At 40.1% G+C, this 17863-nt stretch overlaps 1 protein-coding gene across 3 annotated transcripts; it reads right to left on the bottom strand.

The window, feature by feature from the left end:
- Positions 1 to 63: 63 nt before the first annotated feature.
- pkp3a (plakophilin 3a) lies at positions 64 to 17793 on the bottom strand. Of its 3 annotated transcripts, XM_040026926.1 has the most exons (14): positions 17661 to 17793; positions 13125 to 13302; positions 8386 to 8477; positions 7224 to 7969; positions 6187 to 6301; positions 5543 to 5747; positions 4574 to 4775; positions 4181 to 4298; positions 3589 to 3750; positions 3315 to 3494; positions 2498 to 2654; positions 2131 to 2326; positions 1932 to 2019; positions 64 to 1084 (listed from the first exon to the last, which is right to left on the bottom strand). In XM_040026926.1, the coding sequence occupies exons 1-14, from the start codon at positions 17661 to 17663 to the stop codon at positions 1043 to 1045; spliced, it is 2484 nt and encodes an 827-aa protein (XP_039882860.1). In that variant the 5' UTR covers positions 17664 to 17793; the 3' UTR covers positions 64 to 1042. The 3 variants fall into 3 exon arrangements, with proteins under 3 accessions (XP_039882860.1, XP_039882861.1, XP_039882858.1); XM_040026927.1 differs by lacking the exon at positions 13125 to 13302 and having other exon boundaries at positions 17661 to 17786; XM_040026924.1 differs by lacking the exon at positions 17661 to 17793 and having other exon boundaries at positions 13125 to 13716.
- Positions 17794 to 17863: the final 70 nt, after the last annotated feature.

Here is a 17863-nt window from a genome sequence, read left to right as displayed (position 1 = left end):
CAGTCTGTTTCGGCAGCAAATGGTGCTGTGCGCACACGCTAAAGAAACGCGAACAAAATGTCATTTCATTTCCAAATGTTTCTCTTTATTAGATGTTAAATATGCAGATGACACCTCTGCAAAAAGCATCAAAGTGTCTTCTACTCCCCACACAGAAACACAAGGTTACCATTTATGCCACTGAGCAGCAACTGCTGCAGTTCAGGGATTTAATTTTTATACAATAGACTTTGCAAAATAGATTTACTGCACAATGGATCCAGGTTTGAAAGACGTTTACATCTACAATTTGCCACAGCTAATAGCTAAAATGACAAATACTTGGTTTCATCTGTTCTGCAACAAGTAATCAAGCCACCCCAGCATTAAGCACACACCATTAATTACACCAGAAAAACAGTGATTACTATAACAACATTGCATAAGAATAGAAATATGTATAAACAAAATTCCACATTGAATGACACCCCCCCCTTAAACTAATTTATTTACATCCAAATTTCTATAAATCTATGGTTTACATTCAAATATAACAGACATCATCTATCTGAAAACTACGAGTACAAAGGACTGCTGTCTATAAAACAAACATGTCATTTCTATGCAAAAGAAAAAGCAATATTTACAAAAACAAGGCTATCTTGCATCTGAACCGTAAACGAGAGAGACAAAACAGGGAGTTTTGTTAAAACCTAAGGCACAAGTGTCCATCAGATTGTCCATCAACTGCTTTAAAACCTCTGTGACAGAAAATAAATCCCTGATTATACATAAAACGCATACAGTGATCTAACAAAGAGAGTAAATGCTTAAGGTGCAAATATGTGTATTAGAATCCATAAATTCTTGCACTGCATTGATGCCACTGACATTTCCTTTGGATGGATCCTCTGTTACTTGTGTATTGATATCCATAACATAAATGATTGCAGGTGAAGACAGAGCAGATGTTACTGTGGTATAGATTTCTGCCACTGAGTGCTGGTAGACTTCAGGATTGTTCGCTGTTGTAGAATTGAATTTGTCCCAAGTTACCTCAGCTTTAGATCAATAGCGCTGATTGATACTGTTTTGTGAATCCTTTCTGTAGCACAAAAGGTACAAACAAGATGTTATGATATTAAATATACTTCAAAACACAGAAAAACAACCTGCCGTGATCTTAAGATCATGTTTAATCTGTGCTCTTGTACTTACAGTATTATGCAAAATGTACAGTAACGCAATGGAGTGCGTATCTGATTAATAAAATGAAAACTCTAATCAAAGCCAACATTAAATCATGTTTCCTGTTGTGTGAACAAGTTCATGAAGAAACAAGCTGTACGCCACACCTTTGGGTGGGACAAGCTGCGATCTGCAGAAGGCAGTAAAATTACCTTATCCTTCTCAAGCCCTGAACCTGCCTGACTGGATATGTTCGCGTGTGTGTGTGTGTGTGTGTGTGTGTGTGTGTGTGTGTGTGTGTGTGTGTGTGTGTGTGTGTGTGTGTGTGTTTAAAGAGTAGCAGTGTGAGGTGTTAAACGTGTCATCTAACTGAGAGAGTTTTGCAGAGAATGAACAGAGTTCATCATAGAATTCCCGTCACTCTCACTCTTTCACACTCAGACATAATGTGCATGTACACACAAATGCACACAAGCTGATAAGAATGAGGGTGGGGCGGCGAGAAAAGAAACTGTTTTCAATGAATATTCACTTTTGTGTGAACTCCTTGTTCTTGCTCAAATCAGAGGTCAGGAAACTCTTTAAAAGGATTTTTTTTTAAGTGTCAAAAGCTTGGAAAAAAATAGTAAACTGAAAATGGAAAGATTGGTGTTTGTCTAAATATATGAGGAATAGAAGGAAATTAGATGCTCTATCTTTGATATATTATTGATTTTTTCTTGCATGTCATGATTAGAAGTGCAGAGCTCAAAGCCATCTCTTACCGATTGGTACTGTTTGTGCAGCTTCTTGTAATGATACATGTTGGACAGAACTGTGGCTGCTGCTGGGGATGCCTTATTGTTTTCAAGGCTAGAAAAATATTTCATCCAAGGTTATTAAATGATACAAATGACTTCACACACAAAATTTTGGATAGCAACATTAAAATTGAACATCAGGAGTCTGGAAAAAAGTTCCAACCTGCTGGCTCGTGTTTCGTAGATGCTCATCAGTTTTGGCAGGCCATCAAATTGGGCGATGTCTCTGGCTGCACTCATGCTGCCAGTCACCAGGTTATTGAAAACACCGCACATGTTGACCACCGATTCGCTGGAGGGAAACTTCTGATTTCCATCCATAGGCAGTTTATCCACCAGTGTGTTCACAGTCTTTTTGGCTAAATAAACCAATACAAATTAGCATCTTATAAAAAGAAATGTGAAAATCAATTTTGACAATCCACTAATTCTTAAAATTTTGCAAAGACAACAGTTTAGGGTTTTATATTCTGTGTCTTAGAGACACCAACATTTCTACAGAAGGGGAAGAGAAAAAAAAAAAGACTGACCCATGTCGTCTTTATCGTCGGTATGGCGGGAAAGGTTTCGTAGGAAACCTGTGAGCGAACGCAGCTCTGCATCTTTGGCAGAACGAGGTACCATGTCTATGATGGTTGGCAGCATGCGTTCTTTGTCCAAAGCCATATCGCTCAGCACCGCAGGCCACTACAAGTTAAAGAGACAGAGCAATTAATGTATGAGATGGACTAATTATAGCTAATTATCAAACAACCTTTGTAAACTTTGCATTGTTAGAGATCTTTTATACTGAGTCCTGCATCTCTGTGTTGCTTGTGCTTTGATTTGTGATGATGTTATCACTGTGTTACTCAGCACTTCCTTGTAATATGTGTAATGTCCGTAACTGTGATGTCTTTTTTCAGTTGTAGTTGTATTTCCCCGAGAGCGGGCACAAGACAAAAAAAAATGTAACTACGGCTGACATTAGTCCCTTATCCGGACAGTTTGGCCTTGTATGTACCAGCGACTCGTTTGGAAACATTTTTAATGGAATTAGCGGAAAAAGCAGTTTTGGCTTTCTCTGTGTTACAGTGCATCCAAGAAAACTTTTTATTTCATTTTGGTGAGTGAAATTCGACTGTTTTACTTTTCTTTTAGGTAATTGGCCCTTATTAAGATAAGATGTACTCTATTTGTCTTTGATCTCTGAACGTCTTTATTGCATTAAACACAACAAACTCTTTATTAATGCAATTTGCATTCCCACCACTCTGGGATGCTAGGTGATGCCACTGTAGCTGTTTACATCTTTTATATACAGTGTATGGTCACTACATTTGAATCCCTGATGAATTTGCTGCTCACCCTTTTGTCTCCAGCTGTGATGTTCTGCAGTGCTCCAGCAGCTGCTTCGCGGGTGTTACAGTTGATTTCGCATTTTTTCAGCAATTCATGGTACACCTTCAAAATATCAGGATGCCAGAGCCACTCCGTACCACTTGGCATTTTGGAAACTTGATTTAAAATTTGAAACTGCTTCTTTTTCTGTCAGTCAAAGAAATACAGGAGAAGGCAGAATTAAGATGTGCAGGATGGTCTATGTGCACTTGCTAATGGAGCGATTCTCACACGTGCTTACAGTTTTGGTTTTTCGGCTCTGAGGTGTATAGCAGCCGATGGATTCGCCCAGCCCATTGTCCTGATCTCTGTTTGGTTCAATGCGGGCTAAAACAGAAGATGGAAGTTCGTCGTAGAGCTGGTAGGAGAGGTTCCTCAAGATACACACTGAATTCTCCACCCCCTAGAACAGACATACGCACATCCAGACAAATAAGTACACAAAGGAAATTAGGCCTGTGTATTATTTTGGACAAAAAAACAAAACAAAAAAAACAACATATATAATATACTGCAACTCAAGTTGTCTTAGGGGAAACTAGACTGTAGGCGTTAAAAACAATAACCACAAAAACAAGCCTGTAAGAGGTCATTTATCAAACCAACTTGAGCACTATATATATTTTAGAAAAGAGATAAAAAGAAGGGTTTCACCTGGAGGACCAGGGTTTGAATCCCACATGAACGCCAACGTCAACACTGACTTACTTTTAGTGCTATTGAAGCATGTGGCAGTGCCTCGCCTCCTCTGGTAGGAGGGGCTTATTAAAAAAATGTGTATTTTATTTTTTGCCTTCTCTGGATTTCTCCTTATTTTTTAGCTATTCTCCCACCTTTTCATTGGCTCTGTTTGTTTTGAGGCAGGCCTTGATGTAGTTCACCAAAGACTCCACAAGTCCATTTGTTTCTCTCATCGACCGGCGGGTCTTTTCGTTCGCGGAGCTCAAATTCCTAAGAACACAGAAAATAAGCAAGTGATTTCAGAGAACTTCTTCAGGTCAGATTGAGTGTTGTGCACATATAGATTACAGGACTCCTGGCACCAATGCATTAACAGAATAGAGTCAAAGGTAACTGGAGGCTGGAGTAATCAGCTAAAAAAGCGCTGGGTGTGAAAAAACAAGCTTGCCAAATGCAAATGCAGTCATGGGAAAGGAAAAGCATACGCATACATTTTAATCAATCATGTAGCAGCTGCAGACGCAAGACACATAAATGAGGTGTACCTGACGCATCCTGTGGCGTTGCAGAAGATTTCTGTCTCGGAAGGGGACTCAGGAGGGATTTCTGTGTCTGAATCAGTATGCGCAGTCCGACCCATCTCGTTTTTCGAGAGGGGGATGAGGATCTTTTGAGCAAGTGTAGGAAGTGTCGCTTTGGCTAGTTTCTCCTTATGGTTTTCTTTGGATGAAAGGTTCCACAAGATACCTGCACGAATACGGACAAATAGAAACTGGCATTTAGGCATACTATTGCTTCTTTTTTTTGTCATCAGCTTTTCTCAAATATGATTTCAGGATGTTTTTATTGATTGAGTTCAAGAAGTATGGCAACAGTTAACCAAAAAATTGGGGGAAACTATGTTTTTTCAGGCCAGCAGTGAGTTAAATGAACATTAACCAATTTAAAATGATTTCACAGTAATTATTTAACCTACCATAGCTTAGCAGAAATATCCCCCCCAAAAAACACATGCCATTAAAATAAAATATCCATTTGAGGATTACATTGTGCTCCATGAATCAAAAACTTGTCATCTGCTGTCACACTTTGGAAGCCCACTGATATTAATAAGTACAGGTAAAAGTTATTCCCTATGCCAAGGCGTTTTACTTAGCACTCTGTGTTGTGGCTTAAAGGAGAAAAGTGACAAGGTCTTGTCTCATCAAAGGGGGCGGCTGGCATACTGCTGCTTCACGGGCCCACACAGCTCCCATCCTCACCTACACAGTCTATAGACATGACAGCAGTTCCCCATCCAACTCTCTGTGTATTCAGACACGCCCCATGCCTTGCAAATCTCCACGGTGTGCTCTCGTTTGTTTGAACAATATCAATTTCAAAGACTGCTCTTTTTGACAATCTGATCACTTTAAATCCACACACTGACTTGAACCAATCTGTAGCCACTTCCTCTTGTGGGAAAGCTCCAAAACAATATTCTAGGTGCTTCTCTGGTGCATGCGTTGCAATACCTGTGATGTTTTTGCGGAGCTCATCATCGTTCTCCTCAAGCGCCTTGATGAGCTCTTCGATGCCATTCTTTTCGATCAGGGCTTTCTTGTTTTCCTGGTTCTCGTAGATGATGTTGCGTGTAGCACCAGTGGCGTAGCGCCGTACTTCTGGGTTTTGGCTGTTGAACAGCTGCACCAATTCACCAATGCCACCCAGTTGATGCACCTAAAGAGGGAAGGAAAAAACAGTTGGGCATTTGGGTATTTATACAATCTCTAGGACTGTAGGACTGGGACAGGAACCTAAATGAAATTATAAAAACTGAGAGTTGCTTCAATGTGAAACAATGTGAAAGGGTCATTTAATTCTTGAAAAAGTCAAAAATTTCCCTTTAAAAATTATTTTTGGAGAAGTTAAATCTGCCGACAAGAGATTGCCGCACTATCTTAAGTTAAGAAATGGAGAAGAAGAAGAAAAAGTAGAAGAAGAACTAGGACACACCAGAACCGAAGCCCCAGCTTATATAAAGTCACCAGAAGAGGAGAAACATCTATCAGTGGATGCTGGCACTTGAAGGAAAACAACTTTCATGAATGAGTTTCTTAATAGCACAGAGGAAAGAACTGAAGGAATTGTAACCATGAGTTTAATCAGTGCAAAGTACCAGGTTTTTAGAGTCTTTGTCATTGTAACACTGATGCTGGATGTACGCGGCACCCAGGGCCTGCAGGCTGGGATCTTCCTCTGTCAGGTGCTGCACTGCTGTTTGCATGTCCAACCTGACAAAGAAGCAAATAAACAAATTCAACACAGGAACTTAAAAAAACACTTTATTACATAACTTCCCTGCTGTTATGTTTGGTAGCACACAAAGAGACAGCTATTCGCAGGCGGTTTGTTACTTGTGTGCAAAATTGTGTTGTTGAACTTCTTCCAAATCGCACAGTGTGCTGCAAATCAGCTCGCCCTAACCACACGCTGTGGGATGTGTGAAATGTGAAGCTTGACACTGAGCTGCCACACCCAAAACCAGTCCTGCCACTATGGAGCCACCTCCCAATCCACAGCTCTTAGGAAACTCACTTTTCACATTGCACACTCCCCTTGTGAACTTAGTGACACATGAAATTTACGGCACATTGGTTCATCACCTTCACTAAGAACGTCAGTGACAAATACAACAAACTGAGTCATGAGGATGACTAGAGAGAGGAGTGGAGAACCACCTCTGTTAAAGGACTGCTTCCAAATTGATCAATACGCCTCTGAGCTCATCAATTCCTTTCATCAGCACTTAAATGTTTTTTTTCTAAAGGTTGTGTGACATCACACTCATGCCAGTTTTCTTCATGCTAGCGTTGCTTTCTTTGCTTTCCGTTTTCTCTTAGACACAGAAAAAAACGATGGGCTGAAGCTGAAGACCTGTATACAGTACACACTAAACTACACCGAATTCTTAGAAAGACCAATCACTGTTCTGTTTTTCTAGGATTCTAGAATTCCTCTTACCCAACATCATTGGTTGTTGAGGTTGATGATGTTGATGACTGATAAAACCTGACCTATCAAATGTAAATATGGGCATTTTTCCAGACACTGACCTGCACCACATCATACAGTTATCACAAACTTCAGTACAGTACAGGAAAATCAGTGCTACCAATGAAAACACTGATCCTATGAATGTGAAAAGCTTCTCACTCGCTCAGGTTGCCCATGCTGGCTCCCAACTCCATCTGCCCGTCGTAGATGTCCATGCCCCTGCCCACACTCTGCATGCTCTTCACCGACATGGCACGGGACATGGTGCCTTGACGCTGCATCCTTAGGTTCCCCTGGGAGCCAGACATCGTGGACATCATGAACCCTCCGTCCATAGTGTCTCCACCTCCCCCGTAGACGCTCCCACCTGACGTCTGCTGCATGGTTCCAGACATGGAGCCCACGCTCATCCGGTTACGGTTTGTAATCCTGCTGATGGTGCGGTGGGCCGGGCCTTTGAAGGACTGCTGTTGGACAATCTCTGTCCCACCTGCTGGCACCCCTCCGCCACGGGAAAGAGTGCCGCTTAGAGATCGGCGCATGGTTGACTGAAAGCCCGAGCTGCCTCCTCCTTGCATCATCTGGCTGGTGTAGCCATTGACCGCGCTCTGAGCATACGAGCGACCATAGGTGGCGTCACGTTCGGAGACTAAACTGCCAGCATCGCTGTTGTCGACACCCCAGCCCCTCATTTGCATTGGTATTTGCTGCATTGAATGCGTAGAGATTTCTGGGTCCATTCGTTTCATGGTCCCCATGCGCATTTCTTCTTGATAAAAACCCCCACCACCCCCACCAACAGCATAACCTGGACCTCCACTCCTCACACTCATCCTCTGAAACCCAGCCATGTCTGGGGCGGCAGAACGGCTGCTGAAGCCTGATCTTTGAGACAGTTGCGGACCCTGGGGGTGGAGAGAGGAGTTACTGTTACAAACAGATGTGTAAAGAGAGTTACTCAATATATTTCACTGAACTGTAAGTTTGGATGAATCAAAAATATTTCTAAATCTATTCAGGGGACTGTTACGGAAACAATGGCGAGGACACTGACGTGCATTAATCAGCCAGCGTCTTTTGAATTTAATCACTAAGATTGAGGAATCTAGTGAGTGGACAAGAAAACTCAGAGCTGATCTAATCACAGCCTACTGTGAAATTCCACACACGCTGTGTCCTACGTGACATGTCAGCAAAGCCATCAGCTTTTTTAAGATGGGAGCTTCCAGCTAATATAACGTCTGGTGTTAGATTAAAGACTCAGTTTAATCATTTGTGTGTGTGAATATTGGGCTGAAAAAGTGAGAAACACTCCACTCACGATTGTTCTGGAACCAGAGTACATGAAGGATGATTTAGAGCTGAAACTTGGGTTATGGGTGTTATATTTCACTGACGATGAACCACCGTAATCTGAAAAGAAGCAAAAAAAAAAAAAAAATGTAATCCACCATTTGTCAGTGAATAACACATAATTACAACACATTAAAATATATTTATACACATTACAACTGCTGTATATAATTATGGTGTTTTGGAGCACTCTTTATACAACACGTCTCATTCACACAACCACTTGTTTCTAAAAGCTTTTTCTATCCTCTACCTCCTGAGCTACAGTCACAAACATGTTTTATAGAACCTTTATAATAATAAATAATAATCATTCTGTTTTATACAGAAACGTAAGCGATTTCTTGGTGACTAACGTCTCTGTTAAACCGCTGTTCCACCAAGTCAGGTAAGGAATCAGTAATTTGAGTGATTTATGACTTAACAGCTCATCTTTAGCCTAATCCTACTGCTACTAGTGTCAAAGAAAATCCCTTCTAAACAGGTCTGGACAAAAATGGAACAATGACAGCAGGAAGTGATTGGACTACAAAAATAGTTGAAAAAGTTCCCTTTTTTTCTTAAGAAACACTCTCCCATTTTTCAAAAAGGGAAGTTCATTTATACAGTACTTTCATTCTGAAAGTTGAATCAACTGCTGACTGTATTCTTGCAACTTCTAAGAGGCCAAGTGTGATTAAAAAAAGAAGTTCAAAGAAGATATTGCATGTCATAAAAAAGGCACTTTTAGGGTGGGATCAATCGCAGACGAAAATCCCACAATAAGGTGTGCCTCTTTAATTTACAACAATGTTTTACATGAAAGACATTTCTGTCTAAATAGCCGGTGTCGTGTTGCGCCGAAGCCCAAAGGTTTGATTTCACACGGTGTGTTGCAGCAGGACCTGACCAGTCAGCAGGGCCGATGTCTCCGGTTACCTGTCCTACATACAAAGACATTTGCAGGTTTCTGTCAGCAAACACAGAGTATGCGAATGTTTTTTTGCTCTCCGTCCAGACTCAAACGGCAAGTGGTGACTCCGCTAGCAGCCATGGAGCAAGCTATTTACAGTGTAAGCAGGCTTGAGCAACAGTTTGTCGACCCACATATCTGAGCTGAGAGGGGAATATGTCAGTGACAAAACTATGTTAATTATAAAGTAGCATCTATGGGTGTAATTATGTTTATGTGATTTAGAATCCCTTCCTAAGAAATTAATTCTGCAGCCTGTCATTTACTGAAACACAAAATAGAGCCATGACTTATTGGAGAGTCATTAGTTTTGCAAGGATTTGGTCATAAATGTTGACCTTCTGGTGGCTTTAGGGAAAAATTTAATTTAAGGGATATTTATGTGTTTATTATACTTGAGTGGGATCAAAATGGTGACCAGAATGTATCATTTAGAAACTAAAATTTCAAAACTGAGGTAGTGGCAGAGGGACATTTATTATTATTATGTAACAGTCTATGAACTTGTTTACAGGCTGGACAACTAACATGTCATAAAACAATAACTAGCTGCCAGTTTTCAAACTGTGATGTCTTCAACTCACCTTTTGAATGATCTAAAATGAGGTTCAAGCTAATGTTCATCGTTCGTTCATGTAAGCAGAAGTACAAATACAAATAAAAGTACAGACAGAAATGTTGTGCTATAAAGGCAAAGGGGAGCTCTTTAGAAGGCATTTCTACCAACTCTTTTTGCCTGCTAAATGAATCTCATTTTAATGTTAATATCATAAGAAAATAATATTAACACACGGTACAACAAATTTTATTACAACTTAAATTCTAATGAAAGGACTCAGCTTGAACATCTGTTATGCAGAGAAAAAGAGAATTAAAAGAAAATTAGTACAATACATAAGATATAAATTATAAGTTTGTTTTTTGCCTCTTTGATCTCTTTGAGTGTCAGAAGCACAGGTGATGGACACACCAATAGGACTGCCTTTTATGTGCTATTGTTAGCTCCATTTAGGTTCATTTTGCTTTGGTTTGATGTTTGAAGGCGTGTGGTGACATGAAACTATAACTCCCCTAAAATGTCTTAAACTGGAAAAATCCCAATCTCATTTAGCAAAATGTTAGGAGTATAAAGTAGAGATGTTTGTGTTTAAATTAAGGCAGTAAAAGAAAAATGTTGTCAGAGAAATACAGACTCAAGTCATGTACCTGAAAAGTCTACTTAAGTACAGTAAAGATGTATTTTCAATACTTCCCACATCAAAGACAAATGATGTGAAATGCAGGTGGGTGCGGCTGCACTGCTCACAGTCAGAGATGTCTCATCAGAGATGTTTCAGTGTATCTGAAACATGTCTATATAAGGTATATCCGTTCTTTATGACATCATACTGATCCAAGAGCAAAAAAACTGTAAAAAAAAAAACCTGAGCTTCTGGCTTGTAGACATTATTTTTTCTCATGCTGACCAAAAAGCACAAATGAGGAAACAAAATCAGGTTTGTGTGTTTTTGTTGCCATGCATTGTATCTTAGTGTACTTAACATGCATGTTTCTGCTGAACCTGAGCGGTTTTACACCTACCATATATGTAAAGAAAGGTGGGCTGGACCGCCCTTTATGCTACTTTATTGCATACCACAGGTATAAAAACCAGACTGACACATTCTCGGGCCTGACCCCTGTTCTACCTTGACTACGCCCAACACACCTGAGAGCAACAGCCGTTACAACACACCCCTTGAAAAGTCCTTCAGCGAGGAAACTTTTTTTCCCTTCCTCTGCTGCCACTCAAAAAAAATGTACTTTGATCATCAAGCCAGGACTCCTTGTAAATATTTCCTTTTTCACCCTCGCTTTCTGCTGAGACTTGTCCACATACAGCTTGAACACTGTTCACTCACTGTCATAAATGCATAGCTGCAGCAGTTTTTAGAATTGGGACGAAGTAGAAAAAACATTCCTTGCAGAATCCATGAACCAGAAACCATGTGCAAACACTTACGCATTCATAATGAACTTTTCTAAAACCGCAAACCACTGAAACAGCAGCATTCCCTGTTGTGTGGTAAGGAATGTGCCTCTTGTAGATGCTTTCAGAAGATGATTAATATGAAGTCACAGTTAATGACAATAAGTTTTCCTCCAAGCTAAACCCAGGGCAAAGAATGGCACACAGAAACGCAGGCAGTGACATATTTATCCGACACGTATGTTTCTGCAGCTGAACACAGCATGAACGCCATGTTCTCTCTGCTGAAGCAGGCGAGTAAAGGCTCAGGTAAACAAAGACCCAAGCCGTCAAGCTCCTCTGCCGTCTCCTCGCAGTTTGGTCGCACACAGAAAATTATGGAGTGCAAAGGTATGCACGGGATGATATACTTTATGGTCACTTTGGGCGAGATTTGCTTTGGCCTCAAATGCCACTGGCGTGTAGCTTCATGCATCAGTCACGTGTGCAGTCATGAGGTTTAAGAGCAGACACAGGCCATGACAAGACTGTGAGCATGAGTAGCTCAGCTCTTTCACTGAAGTCTTATCATAAAATTTGATGTAACTACTGATCATACTAATTCCCAGCGCTTCAGTATTGCCTTTCATTCCCTTTGTGGGAGTGTTGTCACTGCTTACATAACAGTCCCACCTTGACTTTGACTGCGTGTCAACATGCCTCCGACGAACCAGTTATGATAATGTATCAACTGTGAACGGGCTGCATGAGCCCCTCTGGTATCTCTTGAACCCACCTACCTTTAAGCCAAGCACTACCTGAAACCTAATCCCACGGGTGGGGAGAGGGGGGAGAGGGGGGAGAGGTTTTCACCTTAGTCTGCTATCAGCGAAGTTCATGAAAGGAGCACTTGTTCGGGCTTGTTACACATTAACCGTTTCTCCTCTGCAGAGACATGACATTGAGTAAAATGGCTGCTGCTGGAGCTCATCTCAGAACAAAACGCAAATTCCTCGAAGAGCTGACGAGAAAAATGAGTCCACAGGAATTCAGACAAGCATGCAGAACACCCCCCACCCCCCAGGCCATATCAGTTGAGTGTCACTCTTGCATTTGAAACTATTGGCTCGGAGTCAGACTTGGAGGTCTGAAAAGAGTTTAGGGAAAAAACGAATCGAAAGAAAAACAGATTAATTTTATCATTAGGTTTCTATTTATTAGACAAATAAACAAGTGGTGAAGCAACAGGGAAGTAGTTTCTCTTTCAAGCTGTATTGATGGGATTAATCATCTGGGTAATTTTCACAGTAAAAAGTGTAAAAGAAAATGAATGCAGCCTCTTAAATGTCAGCATTTTAAATTTCCTATGGGTGTTGGAGTCTGTAGATGAATCCTTTTATAGCTCAGCGTGAGCTCTATGAATATGTCTTGTTTCAAAACTCAAACCAAGCCTTTCTTGGCTGGAGTTTGATATGTCTGGACATATAAAGATCATGCTTTTATTACCTGGCATGTTTACTACCTGAGTCAGTGTGACAGATCATAATGTCGTCAAATAAGACCAAAGGAAACATGGTCACAGGACTGAGTGGTCTGATTAACAACTCATCTGTATCACTCAGCACTGCTGAGCACCTGTGCCCGCAGCGCCAGGCTGGAAACTTGGATTGTCACACTTAATTCCGCCACTTGTCCGCACTGAACACAGACCACCTCACACAGCAGCTCTCAATCGGAAATGCAGAGCAGTGAGAGAGTGTAGGTGTAACTCCATGTGAAAGCGACTTAAAAACTCGTTGATGTTTACCTGACATGGCGTAGTGTGAGGTGGATCCATTCTGACGCGGAAGTGTGGACTTTTCCGCCAGTCTCATCTGGATCTGCTGCTGGACGCGTCGCGCTTTCGCAGAGTCGTCAGACACAGAGCCCCCATTCCCGACTTTGATCTCGGACGGGAGGGCGTAAGTTGAGACTGAAGTGTTGGGCTGTAAAGCAGTCAAAAACACGTGCTCTGAGCCGACTGTACTCATGGTGAAAAGTTAAAAGAGAGCAAAAATAGGTCACACACTGCCGCGGACAGGGTGCCTGCGCTCTGCGTCGTGGCAGCTCAAACTGTCTGTGGTCAGACGCACCGAAAGAGCCGAGCTCTGCAGCCGGAGGTGGAGCCTCAGAGACGAGTCACACTTACTACCTGATTCACAGGTGAGCTGCTCCCTCTTTAGATAAGAGTCCGATAAGATGGAGAAGAATCCAAATTCTCGCTGACTCAGGCAGCCATTTGAAGATTTTTCAAAACCGTCATGCGAAGTTGATTGCATTTTTTTCCCTACTTCACTGGAAAATACCAGAAACCGGGACAAATATGGAAACAACTCTTTAAAACGGTTGTGGAAACGTCAGCTTCCGTTTTTGTTTCGTTAAGTTGTTGATTTTTTTTTGTTTTTGTTTTTAAATTGACTCATTTTTTTTGTAGTAACGATTTTTTAAATAGAGTAAATAAATTAAGAAGATTTATTCAAATACTATAAAGCTGAATATTGTATTCGAGTATTTCTATTTTAAGTGGTAAGATGACTTTCAAATTGACACTTTTTAGCGTCAAGAGTTCACACACAAAATATAGCGAGCGATGCATGTAACAGTAATCGAGCAGAATTTTTAAGCCAACTTTCATTTTTCAAATTTTGGTAGAAAAATGTGAAATAGCTGCAGTGATGTATTGAAATATCTGCAAAATGAAATGCAAATACAGTATATAAAGGCAAAAACAGTCTGTGGAGTTCTGGCGAGCTTGAAAGTCCAGATTTGGTGTGACCACCTTTATTCTTTTTAACACAGTCTGAATTCTCTTAGGCAAGCTTTCTTATAATTTCTAAAGTAGTCTTTAGAAATAGTTCTCAAGGCTTCTTGAAGGACATTTAAAGCTCTTCTTTGGATGTTTGCTGCCTTTTCTTCTGTTCTCTGTGAAGATGATGCCACACAGCTTCAGTAGTGTTGAGGTCCAGGCTCTGGACTCCATGACTGACAGTGTTCTACTGTGTGTTTTTCTATCCAGGTTTATTTTTTACTGTACTGGCAGTATGTTTGCAAATAAGACACTCAGCAGATGGTAAAGCATGGTGGATCCAAGTCTATCTGTGTTCATAATTCTATCAATTTTGACAAGACCACCCAAGACCTTTGGCTAAATTACAGCCCCAAACCATAACAGAGACTCCACTGTTTACAGATGACTGTAGACACTCACTGCTGTGCCTGGTTTCATACAAATAGGTGATTATTTGACACCCCCCCCCCCCCCCCCAAAGAAAAAAAAGAAAACAAAAAACTTCCGTTACCACTTATTTTCTGTCCAGTTCTTTTATACAATAATTTGACATACCTCTGACTTTTGTCCTCGTTTCCCTTCCTTTAAAATGACTTCTTTACAGCCATCCTTCCACTGACACCATTTTTGATGAGACTGGTGAACAGTAGATGGCTCAGCTGAGGGGTCAGTTCTCTTGCATCTCTACCTTCGTCAGATCTTTGCTGGATATTTTCCTGTTTCTTAAGAACATATTGTATCTGCATTATGTTTTAGGCCTTCCATTTTTTCTTTTGTCCTCCACTGGTCAAGTTTCTTCCAAGCCATGAAGTTTTTGGCTAATGGGTCATCTTGCTAGTGTAAAAATAGAATTTTATGCCTGATAACTGTGTTATCTTTGGCATTTTCCTTCATCCAGCTAAAGAAACTGGGACAAATTAGGGGGTTTGTAAGGATGCTTGTAGCAAAGTGTCTGACAATACAATTTAAATTAGGTTCTTTGCTAAGTTGTCTGTTATGTGCTCATCCCTTGAGTTAGGTGCATTTTTTTTAAATGTTTCATAGGTCAGTGTTAAGTGGCTCAGCAAATTATAAATCATGGTCAGGTACTGGGACTGACTGAAAATTGTTGAAAATGTTAAAAAAAAAAATGTAATCAAATCAAATTTAATCAAATAAAAAAATATTATGTGAAAGCTTTACATAGAGGGAGATGTGATATATTAAGAGCATTGTTTTATGTCAGTGAGGGCAAACAAATTGCAACAACCTAAATGTGGGACAAAAATTGTTTGTGTTGGAAATGTTACTAATAGATTGAGGCATTTGGCATGTAGATCCACTGTTCTCAACTACCTCACTAAATAAATACTGTGAGCATAAAAGTTATTTTTTCCCCTGCCGTGATAGTCTCCTGTCATGTATTCTTTTTTTTATCCCAATAACTTTTAAAAATTTTGTTATTTCAACTACCTTATACCTATATTTTGTTTGGCTTTCAGTGTGAGACATGCATCATTTTGCTACAGGTTTGTGAGGCTCACACTGTAGTTGTGATAACCATCCACAAAAATCCAATCTGTGACTTTGTGGTGACTCACAATGTTCCACCTTGAGCATATAGCAAAGGCAGAAAAACATGGTGATCTGTTAACGAGACTCGTGATGAGAGTCACTGGATTTTAGAAAAATATCTGCTGACTTTTGAAAACTAGTGCCAGTATAAATATAAGCCTCAGTGTAAGAATAGGTTTAGGTCAGGGGTACTTAACACACAATAAAATACATGGATCAGATAAATATGAATAAATAACAGTGACATTTTTCAACTTTTTTTTTTTTAACAAATTTTCCTTCAAAATGAATTATTTATAAATGAACTAACATGTTAGTTACATTAGCCGTATACAAGAACTGACACTCACTGATGTTCATTTGACAGACAAATAATTTATTATTTTGCATTTGAAAGCTGACACTTGTAATGACCCAGCTTTGTCCAGGCCTGTTGAGTGTGTGTGTGTGTTCCCTTTGTGTTCCTTTAGCTGCCTGGTAGGTGGAGCTAACCAGTGCAATCTGAATCCCGGCCAGCCCCTTCTGCCATATTTATGCACCGACTTTCTCAGTCTGTGCTCTCTCTACTTTTCTGATTGGCTTGTAAGTTTAGATTTTTAAAACCATGCATCACTTTCCCGTCATCAGCTAAGCACACGAAACTGCAGACACGCTATAAACACCAACCGATTTTTTTTGTTACATTTGAAAGCGTTCACACATTAAACCTCTTCAGTCAGTTCTATTTACTGAATTAGAAAATGATTGGTGGGTCAGCCAGCACCAGATGTCCTGTGGGTTGTAAATTGAGTATTGCTGATCTGGAATACTTCAGTATAATGACCCTTGAGGAATACTGCTATTTAACATTTAAACCATTAAAATAAAGTTATTCTTAAACATGATGTCAGAAGATAATGTGACAGTGTGTATGTCAGATGGCGGGACAGAAAAATGTCTGTGCAGCAAACACGTCTTTCACCTGTTTCTTTTTCTTGTGTTTTTGTCAATTATTATGCAGATTTGTCAACATATCCTTATATATTCTAAATAATCCTATTTGTATGTTTGTAATAATCATAGTATTACTTCGTTGTACTTTTTTAAATACACTGGGTAGATTTACGTAGAGCTTTGTTCTCTGTGATTTCACAAATTGGCACGATATTAAGCTGAGTCTCGCAAATGACGTCATGTATGAATGCAGGACTGTTACAAGGTGTGGCAGAGTCACACTCTGTTATTAAGCTGAGCCACACCCCGGTTTTATCTAGTTTGCTTTATTCCAGCTCTTAGCAACTATGAGTCACTGTATCCAAAACAAAAGTGATATAGAGCGTGATAGTAAGATGCGTTATCTCCATGTCGGCACCATCTACCTACCTAAATGTGATAAGATTAGGGGAAAAGAAAAACACAGGATAAACACAGTAATGGTTTCTATCTGACTGGATCAAACTGTACAAAGACATTACAACTCTTATTGCTTTGTCTGCTTCCTCCTATTGTGTGAATGCATTTGGACATATAAGACAAAGAGAAATATTACACTTCATCCATCTAAAGCGTATTTTTCACTGATTTTCCCGTGATTATGCAATTTCATCTTGCTAATAACGTTAAAGATTTCATTTATCCAAAAGCAAATCAATCTCAGTGCGTTTACACTGAAACACATGCAGCAGGTGATCTATGGAAACATGACCTCCTTCCTCAGATTAGTAACTGAAAAATCACCTTTTACATATTTCCTCACACACTCTGCAAACCCGTTCTCTCTGACTTCCCCTCTATTGTCAAAGCACATTTATAAGCAGAAACGGTTGGCCGCTTCACATGTAGGAGATAAATGAAGCTCCGAGTGATGCTGCAAATCTTTCAGTTCCACAGCTAATGAAATTCAAAAGAATATTACTTCATGGTCCAAACAGCAGAAAACATAATGCACTGAGTATAAAAGTCTGTTCATAAGTTCTGACTTACCATTACCACTGAAGTGGAGTTGAGTGTGGAGGTTCTCTCTCTGCAAACGTTTACCTGTTCTGACCTGATCTGGGGGCAATTAGAAAGTATAAGTTATATCTACTGTCACCGCCCAGAAAATTCTAATTCCACTAAATACAGAGGTACAGAAAACAAAGAGGTGAGTCAAATGGGAGTAAGACATTGTGGGGCGTGAAAAAAAT

The sequence above is a fragment of the Simochromis diagramma genome, unplaced genomic scaffold, assembly GCF_900408965.1.
Source record: "Simochromis diagramma unplaced genomic scaffold, fSimDia1.1 OVJJ01000293.1, whole genome shotgun sequence".
Lineage (NCBI taxonomy): Eukaryota > Metazoa > Chordata > Actinopteri > Cichliformes > Cichlidae > Simochromis > Simochromis diagramma.
This window is presented reverse-complemented; position numbering and strand designations above follow the sequence as displayed.

Coding starts and splice junctions, on each gene's coding strand:
- pkp3a (XM_040026924.1), bottom strand. CDS start 13,347: ATGAGTACAGTCGGCTCAGAGCACGTGTTTTTGACTGCTTTACAGCCC. Junction 8,478..13,124: donor CTCACACTACGCCATGTCAG/GTAAACATCAAC, acceptor GCTTCTTTTCAG/ATTACGGTGGTTCATCGTCA. Junction 2,327..2,497: donor CGACGATAAAGACGACATGG/GTCAGTCTTTTT, acceptor TGGTTTATTTAG/CCAAAAAGACTGTGAACACA.